This window comes from Falco rusticolus, chromosome 10, assembly GCF_015220075.1.
Source record: "Falco rusticolus isolate bFalRus1 chromosome 10, bFalRus1.pri, whole genome shotgun sequence".
NCBI classification, from domain to species: Eukaryota; Metazoa; Chordata; class Aves; order Falconiformes; family Falconidae; genus Falco; species Falco rusticolus.
Window position 1 is genome coordinate 33,164,575 of NC_051196.1, and position 27,648 is coordinate 33,192,222.

The window sequence follows — 27,648 nt, forward strand, 5'->3', positions numbered from 1 at the left end:
GTGAGCGTTACCCATCTGTTACCCCATGACACCAAGATAGAAGACTAGTGCATCCATCTTGGAAGAAAGAAATTCAGGTTTTAGTATAGCAGTTTTAAAGGAAGTATTATAATATCTGAAGCTGCTTGTCTTAGTGTCAGACTAGACAATCTGAGCTGGAAAAATACGTTTTCTGAAAAGTACATTTTTTCCCTGAGATAACTGCTTGAGAATTAAATCCTAAACTGTTAGCTCTTTTTTACTTTTTTCACCCATGTATTCTGTAGAAGATGTTTTTAAAAATGTATGCTAGTGAAGAGACTTCATTTTCTTTAAATTGTCCCTCAAATATTTGGCTTTACATTCCCACACATGGCCTTGATTCTTTAATATTGACAGCTACTGCAGACTCCTTCCTTGAGGTCCCCATTGGGAAACTCCGTGGTAGTGGATTCTTGCGTGGGTCTGAGCACACAGGTAAGCGTATTGCACAGAGGGGCTGGAGATAAAGGATGCCATCTGCCTCTCACCCATTTGTTTCTGCATCTCGCTGTTCACCTAGAAACTGCCACCTGTTTGTGCCAGGTATGTACCACTTACCAGGGACCCATAATTAATCCTACCATAGCATTCTCATCCACTTACTAAATCATTTTAGCAAGACAGTAAAAATAATTAAAAAATGAATACCTATCCCAAAATGTAGTTTATGGACTAGATAATTCTCTAACTCTGAAGTTAATGAGAAGGAAATCAATAGAATTATTAATATTGAAACTAACATTAGTGTAATCAAAATCAAAATCTTCATTGACTTCTAGGGAATCGTATTTTTCCCACGAGAATATTATATATCAACCATACCAAGCCATGTAGCGTCAGCCAAGCAACAGCTCTTTGGATCTTGGTGCACGATGAACACTAAGACATGAAGAATACTGATAAAGTGATACTAAAATGGTTTAATATGTCAGCTTAATATCACTGACCTTGTGAGGGAGACGTAAGGGCAAAAAGGGGCTCTGTGTGGTGCATGCATGCTAGGAAGTCTCTGGCTTGCATGGTGGCTCTATTTGCTGATGTCAGAGAGACTTCAGTGTGATATAGCATTAATATTGTCTCACATGTCAGGTAATGCAAATACAGAAAATTACAAGTAGTGTGAGCATGTACTGAAGATGAGCTCTGTGACATCCATTATGTAGAAGCAAAATCATCTTACCTCATGAAAGATGGCAGCTTGAAGGCTAAATTTAATGAGTCTGATTCTGATCTCGTACTAGGTTAAGCCAAAAGTGACTCCATTTCAGGTAATGGAAATGCACGGCTGCTAAGCAAAAGGAGGGTTGGGTTTATTGATGCACCCAGCTATGCTTCTGTTAAAGTTGACAGCCTACTAAAGCTTGCTATTCATCGCTGTCTGATTTTTGACCGTCATCATAATTGTTATTAGAAAACCTCCAGCAATACTAAGTTAAGATACAAATTAAAAATAAGCCAGCGGTACCTTTAAATGTGCCATGAGCTTTGTTTTTGGCACTGGTATCTTTGAGCAGAGGCTTACAGTTCAATTCAGACAGTTAGCAGGGTGCTGACAGCAACATGTTGGTACAAGACTGTACTTCTCTCTTTGGTTTTGTTTTAATTAAAGCTGCATTTATTTTTTAAAGCAGGTCATAAAGCTAACCTACTCTGACAACACAGAATTACATTATAAAATCATTCCTTATAATAATTATAAATCTCTGCTAAAGCAAATTGAAATGAAATTAAAGTACCGGCGTACGTTGCCTTTCTTCCTGATAGGAGGAATTCATCTCATCAAAATTACCGTCAAATGCTAGGAGTTTGTGGCCAGGACAGATCCAGAACTGAACCTCAGTATTCAGCTTCCTGCTCCTCCGCATGAGTTACTGTGTCAGAGCTTTAGCTCCAAAGGATGCTCTCGAAGCGTCTGACGTGTCACTTGGCTATACTGACAGCACATGCCACCACTGCAGCTAGTTTCAGTGGCACTTTTTTCACCAGTGAAGGATGGGACCCTCCAGATAAATTCTGTCCTTCCGCACTTCCAGAGGGAACGAGAAATGCTGGTGTCACAATTTAAGTGAGGTAGTTTAAAGCAGAAGGAAAAAACATACATACATACACACACACACACACACACAAATATATCATATTATTATATAGCCAGAAGCATTGGATGCAGGAGGCTGATTTCAGAAGGTTTATAGTCTGGGGTGATATTACTTATATGACATGTATGGAAACTATGGGGTGGAATTTCCCTGAAAACCGTGCTTGCCACAAGATTTCTGGCACTTTGGATTCTCTACGCAGTTAGAAATCCTGCAAGGACAATCTGTCTCATTGTACTTGAGTCGTCCTTGGTTGGGTTGGAAACCAGGGGCCAGATCCTTAATTTATGTAAACAGGAAGAATTCCCTTAAAACAAATAGGGAGGAATCAAAGGAAATTCTCAGTCCAACACTATAATAAAGAAAAAGGTTTCCAAATCCTTCAGGACCTCAAAAAATATAGACCAAATCCCCTCACAGAAATGAGTGGGATGAGAAGAGGAGGAGGTGTTTTTTCTTTTTCTTTCGTGATGGCCTGCCCAGAAAAAACAGACATTTTTCTGTTAAGAAATTTACAGTCAGAGGAATCCCCTTGGTCCGCTGCAGTGAGGTACTCGGTATTTTGGCTTTTCATTTCTCAGTGTCCCTCAGAAATCGAACCAGAATTAACTGCTAACTTGAGAATGTACTGAGCCAAGAATTTCAGGATTAGAGAGAACACAGTGTTCTCCAGCCTGTAAGCAAGATGCATATATGTGAGTCACATGTTATAGGGAATGTTAAGGGATGCCAAAGCATGAAAAGTCTAAAGATTATGTCTTGGTGGCCAGACAGTGTGGTCATTCAAGAAGTGGACTGAGTGTTAAAAGGACAAAGAATGTTAAATGGTGGAGTTTAAGGTCGGTGTACTTTAAGTGCAGTAATCACTGTAGACCATTTGGGAGTTCAGTCAATAGGAAGTTAAGAATCCCACTTGCTCTGGATGCATAAATGGCACGTGGGAAGCCTGGCGGTGGCAATGGCAGAGAAGAGGGACTCCCACCTCAGCCTGGGAGCTCAGGCAAAGAGCTCCCTGACAGCCAGGTGCTTTGCCAGGATTCAGTGAGCAAGAGCAGAAAGGGCCAAGTCTCATTTGTGTCCCAGCTTTCATCTGAGTAACTCCAGGGATGCCCTTTCTGTCCTCCATGAGACACTTGGGTTTCAGTTTCGTGCCAAGGCAAGGAGAGAAGGGCTGTCCCACGTAACAGAAAATGGCCATGTATTAATGGATGGCTTTCCAAGGCTTCTTCTGTGTCTCCCTTCACACTCCAGCACCTAAAGTGTTTTTTTTCTGGTTGAAACACATCACATTAAGTTGGTGTTTGCAACTCAGGAAGTATTACTTGCTAGTGGCAGCTCAGTGGTGTAATTTACTTTCCCCAGGTCTCTGAACTGGGGCTGTGTCAGACTGATGGTGTTTAAGATTCTAGAAAGAAACCCTAGCAAACTAAACATAGAGCAAACTGTGCTGCTGGAATAACCTAGCAGGGAGGTTATGGGAGCATTCATTAATTGCTGCATTGCTTGGCAGGCTGGACTGGTTACCGGTTTGTTTCCAGTTGCAATAGAATCTAAATTCCCAGTTTGGATCTCTCCAAATGAAGCCCAGCATGGTTTAGATGCTGCAGCTCCTTTCATCTCTACAGATGTTGAGATCAACTGCAAACTCGCATCTAAGTGATCTGAACTTTCTGTGTGTGCGGGTGGGGTCGGCGTACACCTTTGTGGATGAAGGCATTTCCTAATCAGGACCTTCAGCTTAAGCAACACCTTGCTTTCCCTAATGGTTTGGCAAAGTTAACCTGTATTGCCCTTCAAAGCACCCAGCAAGGCTAGCTATTCGCTCAGATTGCTCCTGAGAAATCTGCCTAGGGAAGTGGAAGCCTGGAGCGTGGATGGGGATGGGTGAGAAGGAACATAGTTATTCATATCTGATAGGGTATGATGTTTTTTAACTGATTTGCAAATGCTCCCAGATATCATGATAGGGACAGAGAGAGAAACTGAAAAATATGCAGATACATCAAAAATCACTTTCAGGATGTGGATTAACTGTTGCTACGTAGATTACAATTTTACAAATGTCTGATTTCTTCACAAAGGGTTTGGTGGGAAACCAGAGAGATACTAAGCAAAATCAGTCCCCAAAGAGCTAAAAATTTGAATGATAAAGAACTGTAGCTGGTATCTAGGAACTCTGTGGGCTATGAGTGAACATTCATAGCTTCTGCTTCTAATTCCACTAAGTGACTTCCACTTTGTTGTGGTGGTTATCTGGGACAGCCCATGAGCATCTAAACTGGCTGAACAGGCAGCAGAAGACTTCTGAAGTGTTCCTAACATTGAGCAAGTCACTTCGCTTCCCTCTTTTGCTGCTCTTTGTCTGTCATACCGTCTTTAAAGTCGAAATCATCTTGCTTTCAGGATCTCAGTCTAAACCTTTCGGGGCAAAAGCAGTGTCTGTTTGCTTGTCCATACAAGTGCTAGCACAGCAGGTCCCAGTCTTGGTTATAGCCTGCAAGTGCTATTACAGAATACCTGGTAATAATGGGAAAAAAGGATGAAGTCATCCTGAGCTCTTGTCCCATTTACTCACCACCCATGGAAGTTTCTATATTTGCATCTCTGAGAGTACAGCAGAGTTGCCAGGTCCCTCTGGACCTGAATTTGGAAAGCTTTACCTTCTCCCCCACCTCTGTTGGCTTTGATAAAACAGATTCCTGCCAAATCTACCAGAGGAATGTTTCTTCTCTGTGTCCTTTAAGTGCCCGGGAAGCTGGGCATGACATTTAAAGCCAGGGACCAGAGCTGAGTTTGGCATAGCAGACTTCAGTAACCCAGGTTACTCTCAAATCCAAAACCTGCCAAAATAACCCCAAAAACACATATAATCCAGCTCACATTTGTGTGTTCAGAGTATCTATGTTTAACTTGACTACTTAGTGGTTTTGTGGTATTCATGAATACACGAAAGTAGTACTTGTCGTGAAACTTAGACAATGGTTTGTTTCCTGTGCAGTGATTATATATATGTGCTTCTGCAGCAGCTGAGAAGGGAGTGGTACGGTGGCTCTAAAGCACAGCAAGGAGTGGGCTGTGAACCGGCACTGAAGGAAATCCCTTTATGAAAAAGAAGTGTTCCTTGGAGGGCCGTTTCCAGTGTAGTATGGTTGGACAGGGTTTAGCTATGGGTTTGCATTAACAAAAGCTTGTGGTAAATTCCCAGGCATTGCCTTAAAGAGGTACCTGAGTATGGACATGGCTATTGATTATTCAAACTGACTAAGCCTTGAGGATCACGCTTCCATGAAAGCAGTCATGTTGATGCACGTGTGCGTTGGCCATGCACCTGCTATAAAAGTAGTTTCCACAACTTAGCGCTTACACACACATTTTCCACCACATGCAGCTGTGGTGTCTATCTGGTCACGCCAATTTAGAAACCTCAGCATCTAAGTATCTTGAAGATCCAGTAACCAAAGAATTCGACTTCATGAACTGGTTGCAAATCAACACCTGACCTACATTCTCCATTTTTAAAATGTCTCAGCTTATTTGAAAGCAGATCCGAATCTCACTTACTAGCTGAAGCAAAGATAACCTGGTAACTCATAAGTAGAGATTTGTATACAGCACAAATGTGTAAAAATGGTCCCTTCAAACTCTTGTTCCCGCACCAGAAGTGTTTAGAAGATAAGGAGACGAGCCGCTGCAGTAGTTCACCTGCTTAATTCCACAGTGCAGACTTTTAGTAATTGGTAGGAATAGACGGGATGTGAAAATTCTTTCAGGATAAAACGTGCAGTAATATTGTGTGTGGCATACCCAATAAGGCAACTGATTGAAAAGTACAGATTCTTTAGACCCAAACTTCTGAGGAAAGAAATTGCTTCATTCTCACTATTCATGTAACTCTAAAATTAAATATTCAAATCTGTAGGTTTGTGCTATAAACTACACTGACTATTCTAGACCATGTATAACTCTCATGATTTTTACATTTCTGTTCCCTGAAAATATGTTTATGTGTATGAGTACTACCAATGAAATGATGGTCCTAATGACATTAGTAGCAATAGACACGTTCAGGAAGATTCATGGAATCCTTCAGTCTAAAGAGATTGCTTTCTCCCCTTTCCTGATCAACACAATTTTATACATCTATACAGAAATATCTGTGTACATATGTACACATACACACACATATATTAGCACAAATCCAGCCACCAGTTCCATTTTCCAGTTACTTCCCATAAATATTTTATTTAGGAAGTTCTGATGAAATACTTCTTTTGAAAATCCAGTTCCATTGCTTTTAGCATTTTAGCTGCAAAACAATTACTCAGCCTGTCAGGGTAATCATCATAAATATTGCTGTCCATGGTGTTTCTACAAGCCAATAGTAACTGGTTGGGTCAGTTCAGCTCAATTCAATGACCTTCCAAGAAAGAGTTCCATTTGTATTCCATTCCCAAACTACAGACCAGCATGCATGTAAAAATGGGCCAGTGTTAAGGCATTGACCTCTTTCCCATGGTTTCTGAGTCATAGCCACGGACAGCAGCAAATTTGAACTCTGCGTCCCCATATACCTGCAGGGCTACTCTCTTTTTTCTTGCAGAAGCTTGAAGCAGATGTGTTATCTTTTGATTTCAAGAATCTGCCTGGACAACAGATACAGAAACATCGGTTCGGTTCAATTGCCCTATAATGAATGGAGGGAGCTCTGAAGTTTTTGCTGATTCTGTAAGCGAATTGGAACTGGAAGCCATCAGGTGAAAGCAAACACCTGCCATGATGCAGTCCCTGAGGGACCACCTTAAAGGGCAACTTATATGCGATTCAGGGATGCACTCTCACCAAGTTTAAATTGCCCTGACTTCCCAGGACCGAGTGATTTACATTCATAGAGGCCTGGCCAGAGAACGTGATGATGCTGCGTTCGTAGTTTTAGCACCATTTTTTGTCAGCAGTGCAGGTTCAGCCAGCCTCCACCCCAAGCCTGCCCGGTTCCTTGGCTGGTGCTGGTACAACCCTTTGTGTTGCTGAAAGCCATCCTCCGGGAGCTGCAGCCACCAGGCTCCTGCCCAGCCAGCGACGTGGTCCTGATAGCTCTCACAGTACCTAGAATAGGAACAGCAGCATAAATCAATCACTCCCCTTCCTTGTCCTTCTTTCCTTCCAGTCTACATACGCATGTCTTGGATGTTTCCCACTTCTACCCTCTTCTAAACCACAGAGAGAAAGCAGGCTCCGAAAAGGTCATCAGCATCAGCCTCAACATCGAGCCCCATCCATATTCATTCGGAATATTTCACATCTATCAGTTAAATATTTTTTAATCAGCCTAGAGCCACCTTGCCCCAATCAGTAAACTGAGGCCCAAAGCAGTGACACTGCAGGATCATACAGCGAGTTAGTGGTGGAAACAAGAATAAAACTCAGGAGTCAGCTGCCAACCACATAAGCTATCCCTGCTGCTGGCCTGGAAAGTAAAAATAATGGTTTGGAGTCCTCCAGTTTTCATTATTAACTTTTTGGATGAGTTTTGCCTAAGGGGAATGAGTTATTCTCTGCTGTTGCATCAGTATGTTTCACTTCAGCTGAATTATGTGTCACTTTATGGTAGGGTTGTCTTCATTTTTTTCTGGGTTGTGCTCAGGGAGATCTTTGTGAACATCTTGTTTGACAAATTCTGCACCACCCACATAACCACTTTGAGGCAAACTTAGCAAAGTCAGAGACTGAGCTGGGCCCACTTATCTCTGGTAGATCTCGTCTTCTTGTTGCTAATTGCGATCTGCAAGGCCCAGTGGCTGGAGCAGAGCATGGGGCTTGGATCTAAGCACTCAGGGATTTGCTTTGTTGTTTGTCCTTGTGGCTTTGGGCAAGTCACTGAACTTGATTGATAGTGTGTTCATTTATGTGCTTGTTAGTTTCTAATGAAGATTTCAGCCAATGCAAAAACTATCTGCAGCAATAATTTTTGGCTTTTTTTTTTTTTTTTTTTTTTTTTTTAAGGGAGGAGAGATTACATTCAAGAAAGCCTTCTCCCACATGCAAACATTTTTCTTACTTTCTTCTTTTTCAAGTTTCCTGAAACCAAACATGGAAAATAAATCATCCTTAAACCAAGAACTGCAGTGTTTCAAAGAAAATTCAGAAAATAAATTTCTATTTCAGCAACCACTGTTTTTTTTATTTTTTACAAAACCCCCCACAACCTTCCATGGGAGTTTTCAAACAATAGCAAAGGCGCAGAGAAATGCCTGGTTTGTCACCTGCCCTGTCTTGATCTAGCTGCTCCAGTCTCGAATGTCAACAAATACTGGTGCCTTTCAAAAATACATAGGTTGTATTTTGGATGCTATTTAGTTAACCAATACTTCTTGTATATAGAATGGTTTTGATTACATTATCTAGCAGAATAAAAACAGATGGCAATGAAGTAGCTATTTGTCTTCCTTGTGAATTTCAATACACGGGGAAGTGAGGGCACAAAAAGATTGGTGTAAACTTGGCATAATATGGTCACTGGGAGCTATGAAAGCTTTTCCCAACCAGCTTTGCTCATGCATCTAATCTTGACCTGAAGGCATTGCTACTGCTCTGACCTTCTCCTACTTGAACTAGAACTTCTTATTTCCACTTCCTCTTCTCAGCCTGTTCCTGATTTGACTTCACCTGCACCAGCACAGTTGCACACCATCTAGTGACCTGGCACAGCAACACAGCTTGGGAAGCACAGGTAGGTACATCCACTGGTGCAACAGGACTGGACAGACGGGAATGATCCGTGGCAAAGGCAGAAAATTACAGAACAGCTCACTGGAGTCAATAATCAAAGCGCTGCCAAATGCTAAGAAGTTTACTGGTGCTCACTGCAGTGTGAAGAATATTAATGTACTTCTGATGAAAACCTGGCCCATCCCCATTTTGGATGCTTAGTTAGTACTTTGTGTGATTATGGCACAGCTGTTTCTGAGCTGGTAGCAGGCTTCAGTGATGCTTCTCCATTGCATGTTCAATGATCAAGACCTGCTGCTTGTGTTTGTACCATTTGTGATTATGCAGAGCAACAGTTCACCCCCTCAGAGTGATTTCTAGGACCTATACTGTGGAATAAGTGCAGTCAACACAAGAAGCTGCTCTTGGGGCAAAGAGGACAGTCTGGCAGGGTAAACTGAGCTCTGAGCCTTTCATAATTCAGTATGCTTAGCAGCCTGGGTGGATGCTGAATTTCATTATCTCTTCAAATTGCTGCAGATTTGTTCAAAGGAGCTTTCTCTTGTTGGTAGGGCCACAGAACAAGAACCAGCATGTTCATGTCTGCCAATGACGTTAACTGCCTTTGGAGCGGCAGAAACAAACGCAGCAGCCAAGCAGTGCTGTCTGCCAGCCTAGAGATAGGCGAATCGGAGTGTTCCTGCAGACACCTGCCAACCATGATCCATCCCCTTCTGCCTCCCCTCCAGGTGAAACTCTGATTCAGCATCTTAAACAAAACCGCAAAACCTGCTTGTCAGTCTGGGAGCTCTCTTGCCTCCCTCTTCCCTCCACCACAAGACTCTACATGCAGCCGTGCTGCTGCCCAGGGGCTGGAGCGCCAGAGCAGGGTACGTTCAGTAAGAGCCTGACACCGGCTGCTGTTTGAGAAACTGCTGGGCTTTGGCTTGCTCGGGGAGAGCGGTTGATGCTCCCCAGGCTTGGCAAAGCTGTCCAGACTTGCATTCCCAAGGAGCGCTTTTCAGCACGTCCCAGGCTTTGTCACCAGACAGAACCATATGGGGAGAGTTTGCTTCTTTTCAGGAGCAGAAGACTAGTGTTTTATTCCTACCTGGACTTTTTTTCATGTAATTTAATTGTATGTTATTTTTGCTTAGTGGCTTGAAGAGACAGTGAAGTAGAAATGCAGTAAAAGGATAATCCTGAACACAGTTACTGCTCCAAGCAGAGATGCTGGGGCTTTCCCAGCCCCAGACTTGCTTTGGCCCCCCGAGCAACCTCACTTCAGGTGGAGAGGAGGGCTGAGGGACAATTTCCTAGCTGACTGGAGTTGGCCAGAATTACTCCTCAACCTGTCTACAGCCTTTGCTGACATCCTTATACTTGCTTGAGTCATCCTAGTCCTTATTGCAACGCCTTCTCTCTTAGCCCTTGTTTTTTACATTTGATGAGGTTCACATATCACAGATTTATTTACTTTCTGGAGCCTGTTGGATTTCTTTTCATATTTCCACTGATTTCCTACAGCACAGAGTTCACGTGGAGAACTAGCATAGCCTTCATCCTTACAATTCAGCTGGCCTCTTTATTCTTGTCTTCACTGACAAGTCCTTTTATTTCCTATTGTAACCCATATGATTTTTTGTCCTGTTCTCTGTTGTTAGTCAAATAGATCCATCCAAACTCTTAAAAGCAGCCTTTTCAGAGAAGTAGTTAACTTTTCATCTCTTCCCTTTAACAGAAGAACAGGCATACAGACTTTTGAGTTAAATGAGAAGGGCAAATATATTAGCTTTGGATATCAAAAGAAAGGCAGGAGGAATTGTCATCCTACCTAAATAAAATGAAAAATCCTGGGAAACGCTGTCTTTAGAAAGTGGAGAAGACTAAACAGCCCCAGAATAAGCATTAACCCACAACCTGGAATTTAAGTCCTTTCCTTGTCTGAGTGGCTGCAGTGGCTGAAAAGAAACATCCCAACAACCCTGAATTGGAAATTACATTTGAACTATGCCATTGCAGCCTCTCTCTCTCCCCTATCATTAAGCTGCGTCTAAAGATGTGAATTTTGCACTTAACGAATGGTAAAACTGACTTTTGCCCTGTAGTAAACACATTTTGAAAAGGTCCCGAGAATATTCATGTAGATCAGGAGAAATAGCATAGATACGTCACTAAATCTTGAAAGAAATGTTGATAGAGTAACAAGAAGATACTGAGTTTAGAAAGCTTTTCCACTAGATTGAACAGAAGGAATTAAGCTCCTCGGTGATTGTCTCACAGTTCTAGCCATGATGATGCTTGTAGAGATCTACAAGAACTAGGCTGTGATTTTCAGAGGCTTGAAGTGATGCAAAAGCAAAACTCCAGGCTTTGAACAGTCAGTGAAAGTGAGATTAAGAAAGGACAAAAGTAGTGTTGCCCTGAGAAAGCAGAGCATGTGTAGACGAATAGAGCAACTCCCACCTGACAAGAACATTTGCATTAAAGTCCACCCTCCTCTGCAGATCAAGGATATAGAATCATAGAATTGTTTAGGTTGGAAAAGACCTCTGAGGTTGTAAAGTCCAACCAATAAGCCAGCACTGCCAGGCCCACCACTAACCCGTGTCCCTAAGTGCCACATCTATGTGGTTTTTAAACACCTCCAGGGATGATGATTCCACCACCTCCCTGGGCAGCTTGTTCCAGTGCTTGGCTGCCCTTTCTGTAAAAAAAAAAAACCACCTCCCAATATCCAATCTAAATCTTCTCTGGCACAACTTGAGGCTGTGTCCTCTCATCCTGACACTTGTTACCTGGGAGCAGAGACCAACCCCCCTGCCCACAGCCCCTTTCAGGTGGTTGCAGAGAGCGATAAGGTCCCCCCGTGAGATCACTCCTCTCCAGGCTGAACAACCCCAGCTCCCCCCTATCAGACTGGTGCCCCAGCCCCTTCCCCAGCCCTGTTGCCCACCCCTGGATATGGTCCAGCACCTCAGCATCCCTCCTGAAGTGAGGGGCCCAACCCTGCCCGCAGGGTTTGCAATGCAGCCTCATTAGTGCTGAGTACAGGGGGGCAATCACTTCCCTATGCTGCTGTTTTGGATAAAAGCCAGGATACCATTGGCTTTCTTGGCCACCTGGGCAAATGTCATTATCAGGGTATAAAATCTTAGTTCCCTTCATTGTTTGGGCCAGTCATTAGCTTTTAGACAACTGCTTCTAGTACTCCTCAAGCACAGCTCCAAAGTCACCCCAGAGCTGAGTGGGTCTTTTTCTGACCTGAATCTAATCAGGTTCACCCCAGAGCTGGGTGAGTCTTTTTCTGACCTGAATCTAATCAGGTTAATGAGACTGCATGTGGTAGCACTTGCTAATCAGTGCTCGAAGCTACAAAGAGGGAAAAGTAGCATGTTTATTTGTATCCGGTTTCTGGATAGAAGCACTCTAAGTCTTGAGAAGGCTTGTAAGTAGTTGTGGGGGTTTTGTTTGGGTTTTTTTTTTTGTTTTTTTTTTAATCATCATGCATTCTTTATAGTTTTGCACCAGTTGTCATATTTGATACTTAACTGAATATAGAAATGAGGAATCCCCTTATATTTATGCTTCTCCACACACAGAGATGGTGGTGTGTGACTATAGGAGTCTTGTGGAGAGGCTGAGCTTTAGGACTACTGCATCATGCGGGGTAGACTGGAGACTTGGTAGACTTTCCTGGAGAAGTTAAAACTGGATTAAGTGCTAATGAGGCACGTGGAGTACTATATGCCCCTCAAAGTTTTTATTTTAGGTACCCGCTTCATGCTTTGATCAGCAGCTTGCAAGAAAGGGGAGATACTCTTTCTTCTGAACAAATGAAATGTTTTATTCCAGCTAACGTGCATCCTTTCCAAAACAGTAAGCTTGTGTATGGCCTGTAGTGCTCCTGACTTAATCTCTCCCTGTAGACATCCTCTGTGTCTATTAGAAATTATCTCTGCCTTGATTTCACCTAGGATTTGTAGCTTGTCTAGCAGTTTTCTAGTTCAGGTCCTGTGTATGTTTTGTCATAGTGGGTCCCATGAAGCTTCCACCATAAACAAAATGCAAAATAGTTAGCAACGTTTCTGGTGCTTCAGAACTCAAACCTGAAGTTAGAATCCTTGGCTTGGACAGGGACATGAGTGTTAAATCTCAGCCTAAAAATAATGCACTTAAGAGCTCAGCTGGAATATCCCTTCATAAGACCATCTGTCATAGCTGAGCTACAAGCAGTTTGGTATATTGCTGATCTGTCTCAGCGTGCCGTTAAGTTGTTTTTGTCTCCCCACTGGTGAGGCACATTCTTCTCATTCATTTAATTTGTTTCTCTCAGAATGTTTTTATTCAGCAGTTGTCACCAAGTCAATGTGACGTGAAACAGGAGGGAGGAGAGGGCCATATTCTGCCTGACCCATTCAGGGTCTCTGTTGCTGTGGCTGTACATGGTACCGTAGTCTGTTCTTGTGTCCGTTCTGCCATGGTTCCTCTGACTCTCATTGCAGACCGTGCCATCTGCCTACCTGGACACAAAGAAAATCTTGACAATGCCTGTTGACAATAGCTGGGATTTTGTTCCCTTTTTCCATTGCTGGTGACTACTGGAGCCCTTTCAGCCTCCGCAGTGAGCAGTTTCATATAGTGAGCTGCGTTTTCCAAAAGCCCTTGTGATTCTATCACAGTCCTCACTGCAGAATACTGCTTGTATGGAGTTACTTAAAATGTGTTATATATAAACACGCATTTCAGTGCCTTTGCACTCACCGCTCTAGTCTTTCTTTCATATCTTCCTGTCCTTTTCCCCTCCCTTCTTTGCTCCCTGTATGTCTTGTTATACCTTGTTTCTACATGCCTAAGTCATGCTTTAAATAACAGCTGTCTGGTTCTTTGCTTCTTCTCATACCCAGCTAATTATTTTCAATTTATTGATTTTTCCACATGGAGATTAATGGGTTATTCAACTCTCAAAGCCTACATCCACACAGCTGTGAGCTAATGCATGGGTATGGGAAGGGGCGGGGGAGTATGTGTTTATGTGGTTGATCACCTTTCTGATGAACTTGTACAAGAAACCAAAGGGATTTTTCTCCTCCTTACTCATTATAAAAGCCACCAAGCCTCAGACTTTTGCCTATGAGTAATCAGATTTCACAGGGAGTAAAAAATAATAAATAAAAACCTGATAAGTTTGTAGAAAGAGAATTGTTGACATGTGTCTCCTATTTCATTAATTGCACTGGCTAACGTATTCTGGGTGTGAAAGAGCCAGGTGCAATGGCAAAGTACCGTGGCACAGATCTGGATGATGTGTGGTCAGAAGCTTCCCCATGACCCCCAGCTTTGGTCCCACCCCTCTGCCACAGCTCTTTCTGCTTCCTAGTGCTGCTGCATCAGCCTAGGTGCAAACAAACAACCCTTTCCTTGGTTCTTTCTAGCAAAAATAATGTCAGTTGATCCAGTGTACAGCACAGCAGCTGCATCCTACAGCCAGGGTAGGCACAGGAAGCATTGGATTCACTGCTGATGAAAAAAATCTGATGGAAACATAACCTCTGGGTATGAAGCATGGTCTCTGATCTTACTGGTTTATCTGACCAGCGGGAACCCACAGAATTATGCTAATATAAGGTTGTGGATTTGTGTCTTACATATAATCAATTGATATTTGAGGGGCTAGGAACTTTTTAAATGTTTTGCAACCTCCTCTATTAGCAGTTTTCATATCACTTTTTGTCAAGCGTGAGTGTGACCAGGCTCTATCTGTAAGACTGTAATTGTCAAGGGACTTGGGGAGAAGGTGGAATAAGTACTTAAATGCAATCAGCAGTTGAAGTAAAAATAAACAGAAACATTGGCAAAGTGAAAACTGTTTAGCAAGTCTGGGCTGAATATTTCCTGCTTGCCTGGAGCCTGTCAAAATGGTAGCCCAGATTCTCCTCCTCATTAGGGTCCTTTGGCATGCTTGGCTTGCTGGGCTGCAGGTTTGTAGTCAATAGCTGAACACTGCAGATTTCACTAATTTCAGGGCATGTTCAGAACTCTTCAAAAAATCAACCCACTTGCTGATGTATGGGTCGAGATGTTCAGCTTCAAAAAGAATGTGGTTGCTGTAGCAAAGTGCTCTTTGAACCTCTGGCCTTGACTTTCATCTGTATTCCAGTAACACTAAAGCAAAAAAACATTTCTTCTGGACCTGATCTTTCTCTTGCCAAGGCTAGATGGATTCAGGTGGGTTCTGGGCAAGGAGCTCCTCCCACATCTGCTACAGCTTTGCTTGTGACTGCTGCTAAAAGAAGCATGTGTTGTCATGGGTAGGATAAGTTAAAATTACAATGTGTCCCAGTTAGAACTACTGGTAAGATTTGACTTGGAGCAAGTTAGAAATAGTGATAAGGATGCAGTTCTAAAACTAAGATTTAGGGATGAGAGGCTTAGATACAGGAGAGTTGAGGTGGAACACAGAGCTCTTCTAACCAGAGTTAGACAGAAGCTATAATTATTAAAAAAAAAAAAGTTCCAAAAGGGATGGTGGGACAGCTGAAGTGTGTCCAGATATTACTCATTTTCTCCTGATGTTAATCCCCAACACAAATTCAGTAATTTTTCTCTTCCCTCTTAGACACATGCTGTTTGTTAAGCCATGTTGCCTCAACACTTTCAAACCAGCTGGGATAAATTTAGCCTGCCCAAGGAAAATGTGCAACATGGCAGCCCTCGGATGAAGGAGCAACCATGTGTCTTGCCGACTGCAGGCTCTTGTAGGTTATTGCAGCACATGCCTGTCCCTCTCCCACTACAGCTTTTGTTGAAAATGGCTCAAGGTACAAAAAACTGAAGCTTCCTGTTAGGTTAGGAACGGATCAGTGTGGGTAAGGTAGCGTGGGCAGGAAGGCATGCAAGCATCTGGTTTGAATAGTTCCGTGCATGCAGTATCAGCCAACTTTCTGTAGGTTTCACGGTGGTTGGATTTTTTTATCCCAGAGCTCTGGAGCAGTGGTGGGCTCCACCCTCCCTGTGCCTCCCAGGAAGGTTGCGGGGAAGCTCGTGGAAAGGGGGTCAGCCTCCTTCGTTTGCAGGAGCTGCTGAGGTTAGAAATGACTCCAAAAAGCCCAGACGTGCTCTGAAAGGTCAAGCGTCTCCTGTGACAACAGGGAGGCAGGAGGACCTGGTGCCTTGATGTGCTTCTGATAGGAAAGCAACGTGTGAGAAGACAGGCGACTGAGCGGCCTGCAGGATACACATTCCTAAATGTCACTTAGCCATACAACCTGCGAGGGCGGAAAAGTGGGCAGATGGAGAAATAATATTTTCATTGAAAATTCTCTACCTCTAAAATATTTCCTGTCAGGTTCCTTCCAAGGAGGGCTGAATCAAGGAAGGAGGGGGGCCGAGGTGGGATGTGTGGTGGTGGATACGAGTTTGTGATTCCTCGAGCCTCTCCATTTTGAAAGCATTTAACTCAATCCCCTTTTTTGTCCCCCTCCCTGAGAAAAGGATCATGCTAAGCATTACTGGAGCCGGAGGCAGTTTGGGAAGTGAAATAAACACCTGACTGTTAAATGCTAAAGGTTTACTCAACCAAAAATAAAAATAGTTCTGGTTTCCTCCACGACACTCTAGAGTTACGTTCATCAGCACACATAAGCTGGACATTTGCACAGGGGGAGTCTTGAAATGTTGAAACTTTTCGGAGGGGAAAATTTTGAGGCAATAAGACAGGCCTCCCTCTGTCCTGTGAGAGCTCTTCTGCCACCAAGAAAATGCTGCAGCTGTTTTCCTGGTGCAACCTAAAAATAAACTCCCTCCTCCTTTCCTAGCTGCTCATATCGGTTTCATGGGTGCCATCACAAACCCAAGAGGCCAAGTGTAAAGGGTCACGGTCTCAAGGGTGGGTGCAGTCCCTTTCGCATGGCCTGAAGGGTATAAGGGGGCTCTGCCTCAATGCTTCAGAGAAAATCCCAAGGAGTTTGGGGCTAAAGTCGGCACAGCCTCTGGGTGTTCAGGATCTGCTAGTGGCAAGTGATACAGAACAAACGCTGCAACTAGGCAGCAAGAGGGTTCCCGTTTGGAGGTTGTCCCAAAAGAGCACAGCAGAAATGCTGCAAACACTGACATTAGGAGTCCTCACTGAAACCTTTGTGTAGCTCTGCCCATCAAGCTGAAGACACCCTGTTGCTGTAGGTGATCTGCACCTCAGAAAGCCAAACTGGAGCGTCAGAAAGTTGCAATGTGTGCAAAATTATTCTGCTTACGTGTCACCTCCAAAACGCAGGATGGTAAATGCCATGTATTACAAAAGATAGTTGTTGGGGTTGATCATATATGACACATACGTTTGCAATATGTTTCATTTTGTCAGGTCATCCATAGATGGACTAGGAAATATCATTTAATGCATATGAAATAGAGCAGATTCCTTCCCTATAGGATGACTGCTTGCCAACTTGTAAAGTAGCCCAGAAGGGCTATATGTGAACTAAACCATACTGAAATAGCTAATGCATTGTCCTATGTAGATATTCTTCTTTGGGTAGCAAAATAGATTAAGCAAACTGGATAAAAGAGTTCCCATTCTGCACGTTTTTACATAGGGGAGGGAAATAGGGTGACCTATGGCAGTCCAAATGAGCATCTCTATTCAAGTCAGATAACACCAGTGCTTGGTGAGAAAAGTACACACCTTTCCACTTTTTAACAAAGATGAAGTTAAATCCATGGGATCTGGAATTATTCAGGACTCCTAGATGGATAAACTGAATTGGAATTACAAGACTCCCAAACTTGCATTTGCTCTCAGGAAATGGGAAGCCCAGAGAGAGAGATAGAAATGTCCAACCTGAGCTGAGGTAATAACAAAGCTGGATTAGCATGGAACTGCTCTGGCTAAAATGAAATTTGCTGTAGTTAACCAGAAAGTTTTAGGGTAAGAAATTATAGAACTATTTGGGCAAAGAGAAATGAAAGCCACCTGTTTAAAGTTACCCTTTAACCTATTCCCTCTGCCTTCCCTTTTGCTTTCTCTCTCTTTCAAATTCTCCCAGTATCTCTGCTTTCCATAGAAGCAAATCTTCCCCAGGGAAAGTCAATTCTGAAGGCAATTTTCCAAAAACCATTTGGCAGAATTGGCCGGTACTTCAACTGCAAACATGAAAAGGCATTTATTCCACTAACTCAAACGTAGTTTGGAAGAGACATTACTGAACTTGTTTTAGGAATATACTTTGACTGCATCAGTTTTATTGCTTCTTGTATAAATGTCAAACTCAATTTGCCTCAAAGCAGAAAAAATGTTAAAGTGCATAGTAATGTACATATTACATACAAAAAACTGGGGAAAAAATTGTTATCTCCATGGTAAATGCATGCCTGTACCATGTTAATTGTGCCCATCGCACACAGTCAGTATTTCATCAGTGGTAAGAAGAAAGAGGGTGTGTGACCCTGGTATTGAAGACTGTGTGTAGGATTGTTGTTAAGCTGGCCAGGTAATATAGGATCTTGAAGATCTAATAATTCTTAAATTTTGGTTGCTCAGTTTTGGGACCTCACATTTTTCCCTTTTATTCCTTAAAAGGGTTGTTTTCCTGTTGCGTAGAGAATTTGTGGTAAGCTTTTCCTTTGTGCACCATCAGCAGCATTTAACCTTGCACAGTTAGCACATCAGATAACACACATCACATTTGAGATCCTGGACACCCAGCAGCAAAGGATTTTTTTCTTGGAAAGAGGCGGGGAGAAAAAAAGCAACTCTTCTAAATTCCTATTTCAATCGGTACTCATTGCTAAATTTTCTAGCAAGAAGCGAATTGGCTATTTCAAAACGCTTTATCTCAGCAAAACTGTAGTTGGAATTTCTTGGGGGCTAAGGAAGAAAGCACGTCTTTAATCCAAAGGTTATCCCCCTGCTGAATTTCAAAGACTTGCTGCAGACGATGTGGGATACAGAGCTTCCAGGGGAAAAACCTGGAGATTCTTTTATGCTGAACAAAAAGTATTAAGCAACCTAAGTAATCTAATTTCTGCTATTTTACTGTAAAAAATTATTTGCAGAGATTTTAAGTATTAAGCCAGACTACATATTAGGTGCTGCCATTTGTAAAATATTACTGTGAACACATTAGACTTTGCAATGGTTTCATTTGCATTTTGAGGTCTGATCCTGCAAAACCATGACTTCCTTCATATCAGTAGCTGCAATGGCATCAGCAGTGCTTCTTATCTACATAAAGTTAATGTCTTGCACGATTATTTGCTGGATCAGGACATAAGACTGAAAACACAATTACTTTGTGAGTTACAAAAAAGAAAATGCTCTTTGGAATAGTAGGTGAGATTCTCTGCTGGAGTAAATGATATAGGACCCATTGAATTCAATGGAGCTATCCTGATTCACACCCGCTGATATGGCCCATTAATTTTAGTGTAGGAAAATGAATCTCTGCTCTAAAAATACCAATTAGTAATAAGCTCTGAGAAAGTAGAAAAAAAAATCAATTTGAATTCATTTTGTGTAAAGCACATTTTCTGTTGCTATTTTAGTTAAATTATTATTATGCATAATAATGGCAGGGCAATAGGTGCTGTCACTTTAGGAATTTGCAGCTGTGATGGGTAGTATAAAAGTTAGCGATAGGGAAATTTCAGAAAAGCCCATCAATTGAATACAATTGTCATTATTATGATTTGGATTGGGGTAGTGTGTCCCTTTCTCTGCTGAGATCTCATCCCTGGAGTGCTGAAGGCATAAAGAGACATTATGCCAGATCAAAACAATTTACAGTCCTACTAGAAAATAAAGAGCAGAAAGGAAGAAGGGAAACTGAGGCAAACAGAGCTTCTGTAAGTCACTGAGCTTGGAGTCAGTCTCATGCCTCTCTACTCAGGCCAGGTGTGCTATTCCACCCACCAGGATGATCCTCAGGAAAGTTGTTTGGTGTTTCTGTGTTTGTTTGGGGTTTCTTGTTTGTTTTTTTTGTTTTTTTTTAAGAGCATGTGCAAAAGTGAATATGTACTTTGGCACTGAGCCAGTTTCAGTATTCAAACCACCCGGAGACAAGCATGCAAGCGAGATCCTGTGTGAACACCCAGCTCTGCAGGCACTGAAACACCAGTTGGTGCATGGGGTTATTTGCATGCTCATTTTGCTTCTATTCAGCACTCATCCCACATGCATTTGTGCACAGAAGATCACACTCCTGTGCCAGAAAGTTAAGTGTTGTCTCTGTTCATTGCCATTCAGCATTGGTTTTTCATGAACTATAAAAGCCTTTTGGGATAAATGGCACTCAACGAGGATTCAAAGCTGGTTTCCTCATATTCCAAGCAATCCTGCAATAGTAATGAGTTGTAGTCATAGCTGGATTGCTCACTGTTACTCAGAATGTAAGAGCTAATACGAAAGAAAAAAAACCCCAGCCTTTTGGTTCATGCAGTGTAGAACTGAAGGGTGGAAATCACGTCCACAGGACATTGGGCAAGCCAAAAGTATCAGTTGGTTCAGAAAGTGATTTAAATCCTGGAGGACGAACACAGCAAGGGCTATTAAACATTATTGTCGTAGCTGCAGATGAGTAGAAGTGGAGCTGACATGCTGAGGGTACCAACACCCACAGATTGCCTTGTTCATGCAGCCTGTTGTCTGCAAAGTGCAAGCAGGCACTGGGTATACTGGGCCTTCGTGTCACCCCAGTGGGGCTCAGTAAGGACCCACAGGCTGAAGTTTGCCCCAGTCCCTGTGGCTACGACATCCAAGCCCTGGTGCCCCACCACAACAATTCAGGAAATTTAAATCTGTAGGTGCTCTAATATTGGAGAGGTGGGGTTTTTTTTAAGTAAGAAAATAACAAGTCATACATCAGCTCAGCTATCTTATGGAGTTTTTTCAGGGAGTGCTTTGGGAACCTACTCTTCTGTACCTGTAAGTGTATTGACTTTGAAGAGTTGAGCCCATTTAACACTTCTTGGGTTGACATTAACATCATATTACGACCAAGAGTTCAGGGTTCAAAGCACAGCTTCATGCTACCTGGGATTGCTTGGACCTTCCAGATACGGACCCAAAGATATGGAAGACTGCTATTTTCTTCTAACCTTCAGCAGCTGAGAGATCAACAGCAGCAGTTCACAGAGGCAAGTCACCCCCCAGATATGAATCCCCTTCCTCCCTGACCCTTCTCTCCCACTAGCCCCTGTTAGTAGTTTCATCTTTTTCTGCAGTTATAAAGTTGTTTCTCAATGGCAGAGAAAGAAAAAAAAAACCAAAAAAACCCACAACAAACAAAACCAAACCCAAAAAACAACATAACCCAACATTTCTTCCTCTAAGAAACCTATTGACAGGCAGATCCTGCAGATTCCTTCTAGTACAGCTATCTTTGAACTGAGGACTTCTTAGTGAAGTTGGGAAGTTTCCTGGGGTTTTACTGTTTTTTTCCTAAATTGATTGTGGAATTTTTAAACAAGGTTGGTGCCTCTGATCTTTTTCTCAGCAGCTGCAAAATCTGTTTCTACCCCCACAACTTGTTCTACAGAAACCAGGTATTGGAAAAATTAAAGGGGAAAGGACAGCAGCACCATTTGCAGAGCCAAGCCAACCTCAAATGAAACAAGGACCATTCTTCTTGCTTTGTGAGTAATCAAATATCCAAAAGGGCTTTGATCAGATTTTGGGCTTATAATATTTGTGAATTAAGGGTAACTGCAAAAGTTTACTCTAGATTTTGATTTAATATTGGACACTCCAAAGATCATTAATCCCCACTGTTTGGTTCAGATCCCCACTGTGAAATCCAGATTTCTTGTTATTTCTTGTGTGCAGACTTTATTTTTCCAAGCTTTCAATGATGAAGTGTCATTTGTTGCTTTCCACCTTTTCGTAGTGTATTTTCCATGTGTTGTTCTGTATCGTTTTGTTATAAGGATGCTACCCTCACTTGTCACAAGACTATTTGATTTCAATGAACTAGGACTTTATACCATGCCTGGACCTGGCCTGGCATTTTTAATGGCAGTGTGTGTCTCCAGTTAGGTGCAGAGAGGTTATGTTGCTGTGAGTATAAACCCTTTCCCAGGCTGGGAGACGCAGATGAGCCTGCCCATAAGAATGAGAGAAACCTGTAGGGATGAAACAATGCCCAGAGGCAGAATGGGACATTTTTAGAGTCATGTAAAGAAGGGGGGTCGGGGGGGAAGGCATATGCACAAGCACATGTTTTAATTTTGGGGTGTGCTATAGTATGCTTCTAGCTGGAACAACCAATAAAAGTGGCAGATGAAAAGTTTTTCTCAAGAAAATGCCATAGTTTTTAAAATCAGTGAAGTGTTGAAAATCTGTACCAAAGCGTACTCTGCAGAGATTTCTAACCCCAGTTTGGCTGCCTGAGGCTATCCTGACAGAGCAAGGATCAGCATCCAAGTACTTAGGTGGCTTTTTACTCCAATTCTTTTGAGGGACTCCTACCACCAACCCAATCACATTTATTTCACACTCAACCTTTCCAAATAATGTTGGAACCAGAAAGTTATTTATGTGACCTGCTTAATTGAAAGAGCATTTGCTGTCAGTGATCAAATAAACTGTTATTGATCTTCAGCATTGGAGGCTACTCACATGGAGCATTCTGGTATGTATTTTTCATTAAGACACTTTTCAGAAAGAAAAAAAAATCAGAGCGCAAATGCAGCAAAAAAAAAAATTCCTATAGGATACTGAGATAAAAAAATCAAAGAGATTAGAGAGTGACTCCAGAGAAAAGAAACTGCAAAGCACAAAATAGCAACACCACCAGTGATTGCACAGAAATGCAGTGGCTTCAATGCAAAAATGTTTTGCTCTGAATTCCCAATGCTTAGTGAGAAAAAACTATTTTATATCATGGAGGAACAGTTTGATTCTTTGTTTGGGCAAACAGAGGTGAGTCCTGGGAGTGAAAAAGGGTGCAGCAGTCAATGGGATTGCTGTTTGGTACCTGACCTGAGCAAACCCTCTACAAGCCCTGGGACAGGCTGCTTACTTCCAGCCCTCATCTTTTCAGTATAGTTAGGCACTCTTCTTAACTAATGTAGAAAGTTAAAAGTGTTCTTGATTTGATTGGAGCTTGAGTCAGCTAGGGTTTGCAATATAAAATGGCAAAATCCCTACATACCCTGGGGATGCTGTTAGCTGTATCACTCTTGCCTCCCTTTAAATAAGGTACAAATTCCTGCCTTATTCTCTAAGGGTGATTCAAAGAATAGGTGCGATGAATGAAAGTGAAGATCAGAGACGTTACAGTAATGAGGTCATGGCTGCTCTAACTATCCTGCAAACCAGAAATGAGCCAGGGAGCAAAGTCCTAATCCTGAGGCCATGGGGCACAGCCTGGCTTGTACCCCTGGTGAAGGTTTGTCTTGTCATGGTTAAAACGAAAGCCAGGCTGTGAGATAGGACTATGACAATCCAGGCTTTGAGCTCACTCCTTGATGCTTTCACTTGGCAGTACGGATGTACAAAGGAGAGGACATGACAGTCTTTAAATTCCAGCACTTGGTGCTTTCCCCTTTTTGAGTTTGAAAGTAGACACTGAGACACAAGTAGGGATTCTTTACAAGAACCCTTCTGATCCAAAGGCATGATACAGCAGGTGAAAACCCTAAATTGTTGACTACTAGATGCAGAAAAGTTATTCTGCACATGCTTTGTTCATATAACCTTTCCCATGCGTGCGGCATCAACCACTGTCAGGAACAGACAGTAGGATGGATGGACCTTGCTCTGATCCAGCATGGCAATCCTGTATTTTAAGTGGCATTTAAGATGTGTCTCATTTGTCACTAATTCTGTAACAAAACTATTTCTTACGCCGTATCTGAGTGAGGGAAATACTTGTCCACTTCTGCGCCAAGACCAGAGGCTTCTGTTGTGTTATGCTTTACTTACAATTTCTTCTGATTGTGTTTGGGAAAAATAGATCTTAAAGATATATACTTAGAACTATGAGGAAATCGAGGACACAGTTATCTTCACTTTCAAACTACGAAGGCATTCACAGCTTTAGAGAGCTGCTGAGCTAGTTGTTATACCCTTCTCAGGCTGCAGACTCACCAGGCTGTAGATAGGATGTAATCTTGGCATTCTTTATTTTTTATATTTTTTTCTTTTCTATTTTTAAGTGAATTCTTATTCAAACTTCATTTTTCAGAAGGATTTTTTCAGTCTGTTAGACAAAAATACTTTGTATTTTCCTTACTCTGTTATTAAAAAAGGAGATCAAATCATGAATACACTCTCAGACTATAGCCATTTTACTGATAGAATTACACAGCTCTAAAATATAAGGCTTATAGTGGAAACACTAACATAGCCTCGACTACTGCAGCCCTGCTCTAATATCACTGAACTTCCTTTGGGGGTGAAGCTTTGCCTCAGGAACCTTAATTATCTGATGTGGTCAATTACTCCAAGATAATGATGATTTTATCAGGTATTACTGCTCAAATATTTTACGATAGACAGGCTATTTAATTGCATTCCTGACCTACCAAAATGCTTACAGATGACTCAATTAAACACTAAGAAGAGGTAGGAGGAAGGGAGGGACAGCACTTAAAATCCTTGCTTATAGTTCATTTTGAGAGTTCTGTTTCTGCTGAAAATCCACCCATCCACCCCTTCATCCACCCATCCATCCCTTCATCCATCCATCCCTCCATCCAAGCAAGCTGCAGGTATAGCATTGCCTAGGCAGGAAGTTTAGATAAACAAACTGAATATTAATGCACAAATGGGAAAACATGTCCAGCTTCTCTTCAGCTGAGGAATTAGAATTGGATCCTGCACAATCCCTGTGGTGGATTAGCAAAGTCGCTTTAAAATCTCTGAATGTCCCAGTGCAGATGAGCATGGTGAGATGAATTTTCTACCACATTTAGGTAAAGCAGAATTTTTAAGACAATGAGGAAAGGTCTTTACTACAGCAGCCTCTGGGAATAGTCTCGGCTCCTGTAAAGCCTTCGGATACCCAGGCGCAATTCGCACTGCGGGCAGCAGGCTGGTCCATCCTTTGCTCCCTTAGCCCGGCAGTTCCTGGTGCTGGGCTGACATGTGCCAGGTAGGTTGAGGTCGCCCTGAGGACTGCTTTAATTGGTGTCTTTGCTTCAGTGGTCATAATGGACCGTTTCCCAGGCACAGAACTGCCATGTCTCAAGAATGCGTTGGCTGCAAAGCGAGCATGCCTCAGCCTCGGGTCAGTCCCTGCCCGGGATGCTCCTGCACGGGCAGCTCTGAGCCCCGTGTACCCAGTGGTGCAGAGACCTCTTCCCAGTTTCCCCAGTCAGGGAAAGAGGGGGGTGTTTCCCCTGCCAAGCAATCAATTTGGTGCTGGTGAAACAGAACTGTGTGCAAGATTTTGAGGGCAGATTATTTCCCTGCTGCTTACAATAATGTTACTGTAACATTTTCAGCAACTCTGTTGAAGGCTCAGCCAAGAGCAGGGAGAACAAGAGCAAGGCTGCCCTCCGTCTCAATGGCTGCTGGAATTCTGCTGCATTGCTCCACAAAGGTCCATTTGTCTTTCCACCCTGGAAATAACATGTATTGTTGTAGTATTGTTGCAAAAACTGGCGGCGAATCCTCCTGGGTAAGAATGTGGTTACCCACTGCTGCACAGGCTAACAGAGAAGAGAGGTGACATTTTATGGGGTTTCACTCAGAAAACTTTTCATGATAATATTATTTCCATTTTATGGAGTTTCACAAAAGAATTTTCATGGGCAGCATTATGACCATTTTCTGTTATGTTTTCAGCCTCGCTAATACTCTTTTCACATTCTAAAGCACAGCATCCACAAATATTCCCAAATATATCCTAAATTGCCCAGGAAGGAAACAATTTTCCTATCTGAAATTAGAACAAAATATGACTCTGTAATGTCAAATTTTAGCAAACCAAAATGCTGCAGCAATTGGTTTGGATAAGTGAAAGCAGTTCAGTTTGACTTTTAAAAATATTACTATCATTAGTTTTCATATCAAGATGAAAAATCATATTGAAACTACTGTAATTCTTTTGTTATTAAGAAGAGTGACAGCTAACAGTCCAAGGAAACAGAAAAAAGCAGCAAAATCTTAAGCACCATGTAACCCGCCGTTATTTTGTTCAATATTACGTAAGGAAGGAACAAATTTTTTGCGAGTGAAACGGTGAACTGAGGCTAGAAAGCGTGAGCTCTGAGCAAATAGTGTGCAGCAACGGCATTGGCCCAAAGAATTTCCTATGGCAGCTGCCTTGCTGGTGGTTCCTCCTTTTGCTGCCCACACAGTACTGATGGGCACCGAGATGTGCATCTGTGACACAAACTGCCAGTGATGCTTTCTGTTTTCTTAAAGGTATGCTGCCTGTGAGTTTTATTCATGAAACCCAGGGCATGTTGCATGTCGTACACCATGCTATGGTATTGGCAGGTGAAACTGCTTCATTGAGCTGACCAGGCTGGACCCACAGATCAGCCTGCCCATCTATTTATTAAACAGGTAATGAAGCGTGGGCTCACTGAAATTGGTCCTGTTGGCATCCCTGCATGTGTAGCAGTGATGCAGGGACCAGATGCACTGGTGCAGCAGGCACACAGACCCCAAGGGCTGTCATCATTGCAGCAAGGCATTCCCCACCCCACCTGCCTCCCAAAACTGGACCCCTCTAAGCTAATGCACTTTCTTGCAGCAGTTTCCATACAATCTTACACACACACACACCCCACTTATTCCAAATATTGCAAATCAAATTTCTATGCTTGAAATGCTTCAGCTCCTTTTTACAGTACATACATATTTCAGAGTTACCACTTAATACAATTATAGTTAATTTAGCCAGCAATTACAGTAATAGGAAGACTGGCAACCACTGTCATTCAGACTGGAAAATCAATGTTGCACAGAGGTACTTTTATTCATCCTATGGAGTGTCTCCTTCGTTAGATGCATATACTCTGGAATCATAGAGAAAATTTAAGATCACTCTGGTTTGGGGGCTTTTTTTTTAACATTTATCCATATACTATTTGGTTTCCAGACAGAAATATAGTGAATGACATCCTGAGGCCCCTTCCAACCTGATTTATTCTATGATTCTGTGAATTATTTGGCCTGTTCTTTCAGCAGATCCATTTTCTATTGCATTTCACCTGACAGAGGACCTTTGACAATCCATTTCTTAGAGGCAACTCAAAATATGGTTGTCCAAGGGCAATGAAATAGAAACTTCCAAGTTTTTCTTAAACCTTTTGTACAATGTTTGCTTTTAGTCCAGATTTCATAAACTTATGTCCAGGAAGGCATTTAAATAGGTGTTTCAGTTAATCCTTGTTTTAACAGAGTTCTGAAGAATCCACGTAAACATATGGCTACAGTTAAGCAAATGTGCACTAGACAGGAATGAAGTGCTGAATTACAGATGTAGTGCTTCCAGAAGAAATCTAAGGCTATAACCACATCTCCTGAGTTTTAAATCCTCTTTCTCAGTCACTTAACCATGCTGAAGCAAACTTACTTTGGAGTCATGGTTTAAATAGCTGTTATATTTGCATTTCATTATGTGGATGGCCTTAAAAATTAGGACTTGCATAGGGCAAAAAAAGATCTGTAATTGTACCTGGAATATTTTGTCCCCAAAAGAGGGTAGCTGGCGATGGGAGGCTCCCTTTGTTGTTCAAAAACAGAAAATCCTTAAATCACTGCCATTACTGCAAGGAGTTATTTCAGCAAGAAGAATAATGATATTTCTGCAGGTTGCCAAACTTTGGCTGTAGAAGAGCCTTTTGGCAGCAGATCCACTTGATTGGATGAGCATTA

The 27,648-nt window shown here is 42.2% G+C and overlaps 1 protein-coding gene across 1 annotated transcript; it reads left to right on the forward strand.

Annotated features, from left to right (window-relative positions):
* Positions 1 to 253: 253 nt before the first annotated feature.
* LOC119154788 lies at positions 254 to 26,179 on the forward strand. The gene is made up of 5 exons (XM_037402695.1): positions 254 to 283; positions 379 to 564; positions 20,871 to 20,951; positions 21,311 to 21,449; positions 25,263 to 26,179. The coding sequence occupies exons 1-5, from the start codon at positions 254 to 256 to the stop codon at positions 25,487 to 25,489; spliced, it is 663 nt and encodes a 220-aa protein (XP_037258592.1). The 3' UTR covers positions 25,490 to 26,179.
* Positions 26,180 to 27,648: the final 1,469 nt, after the last annotated feature.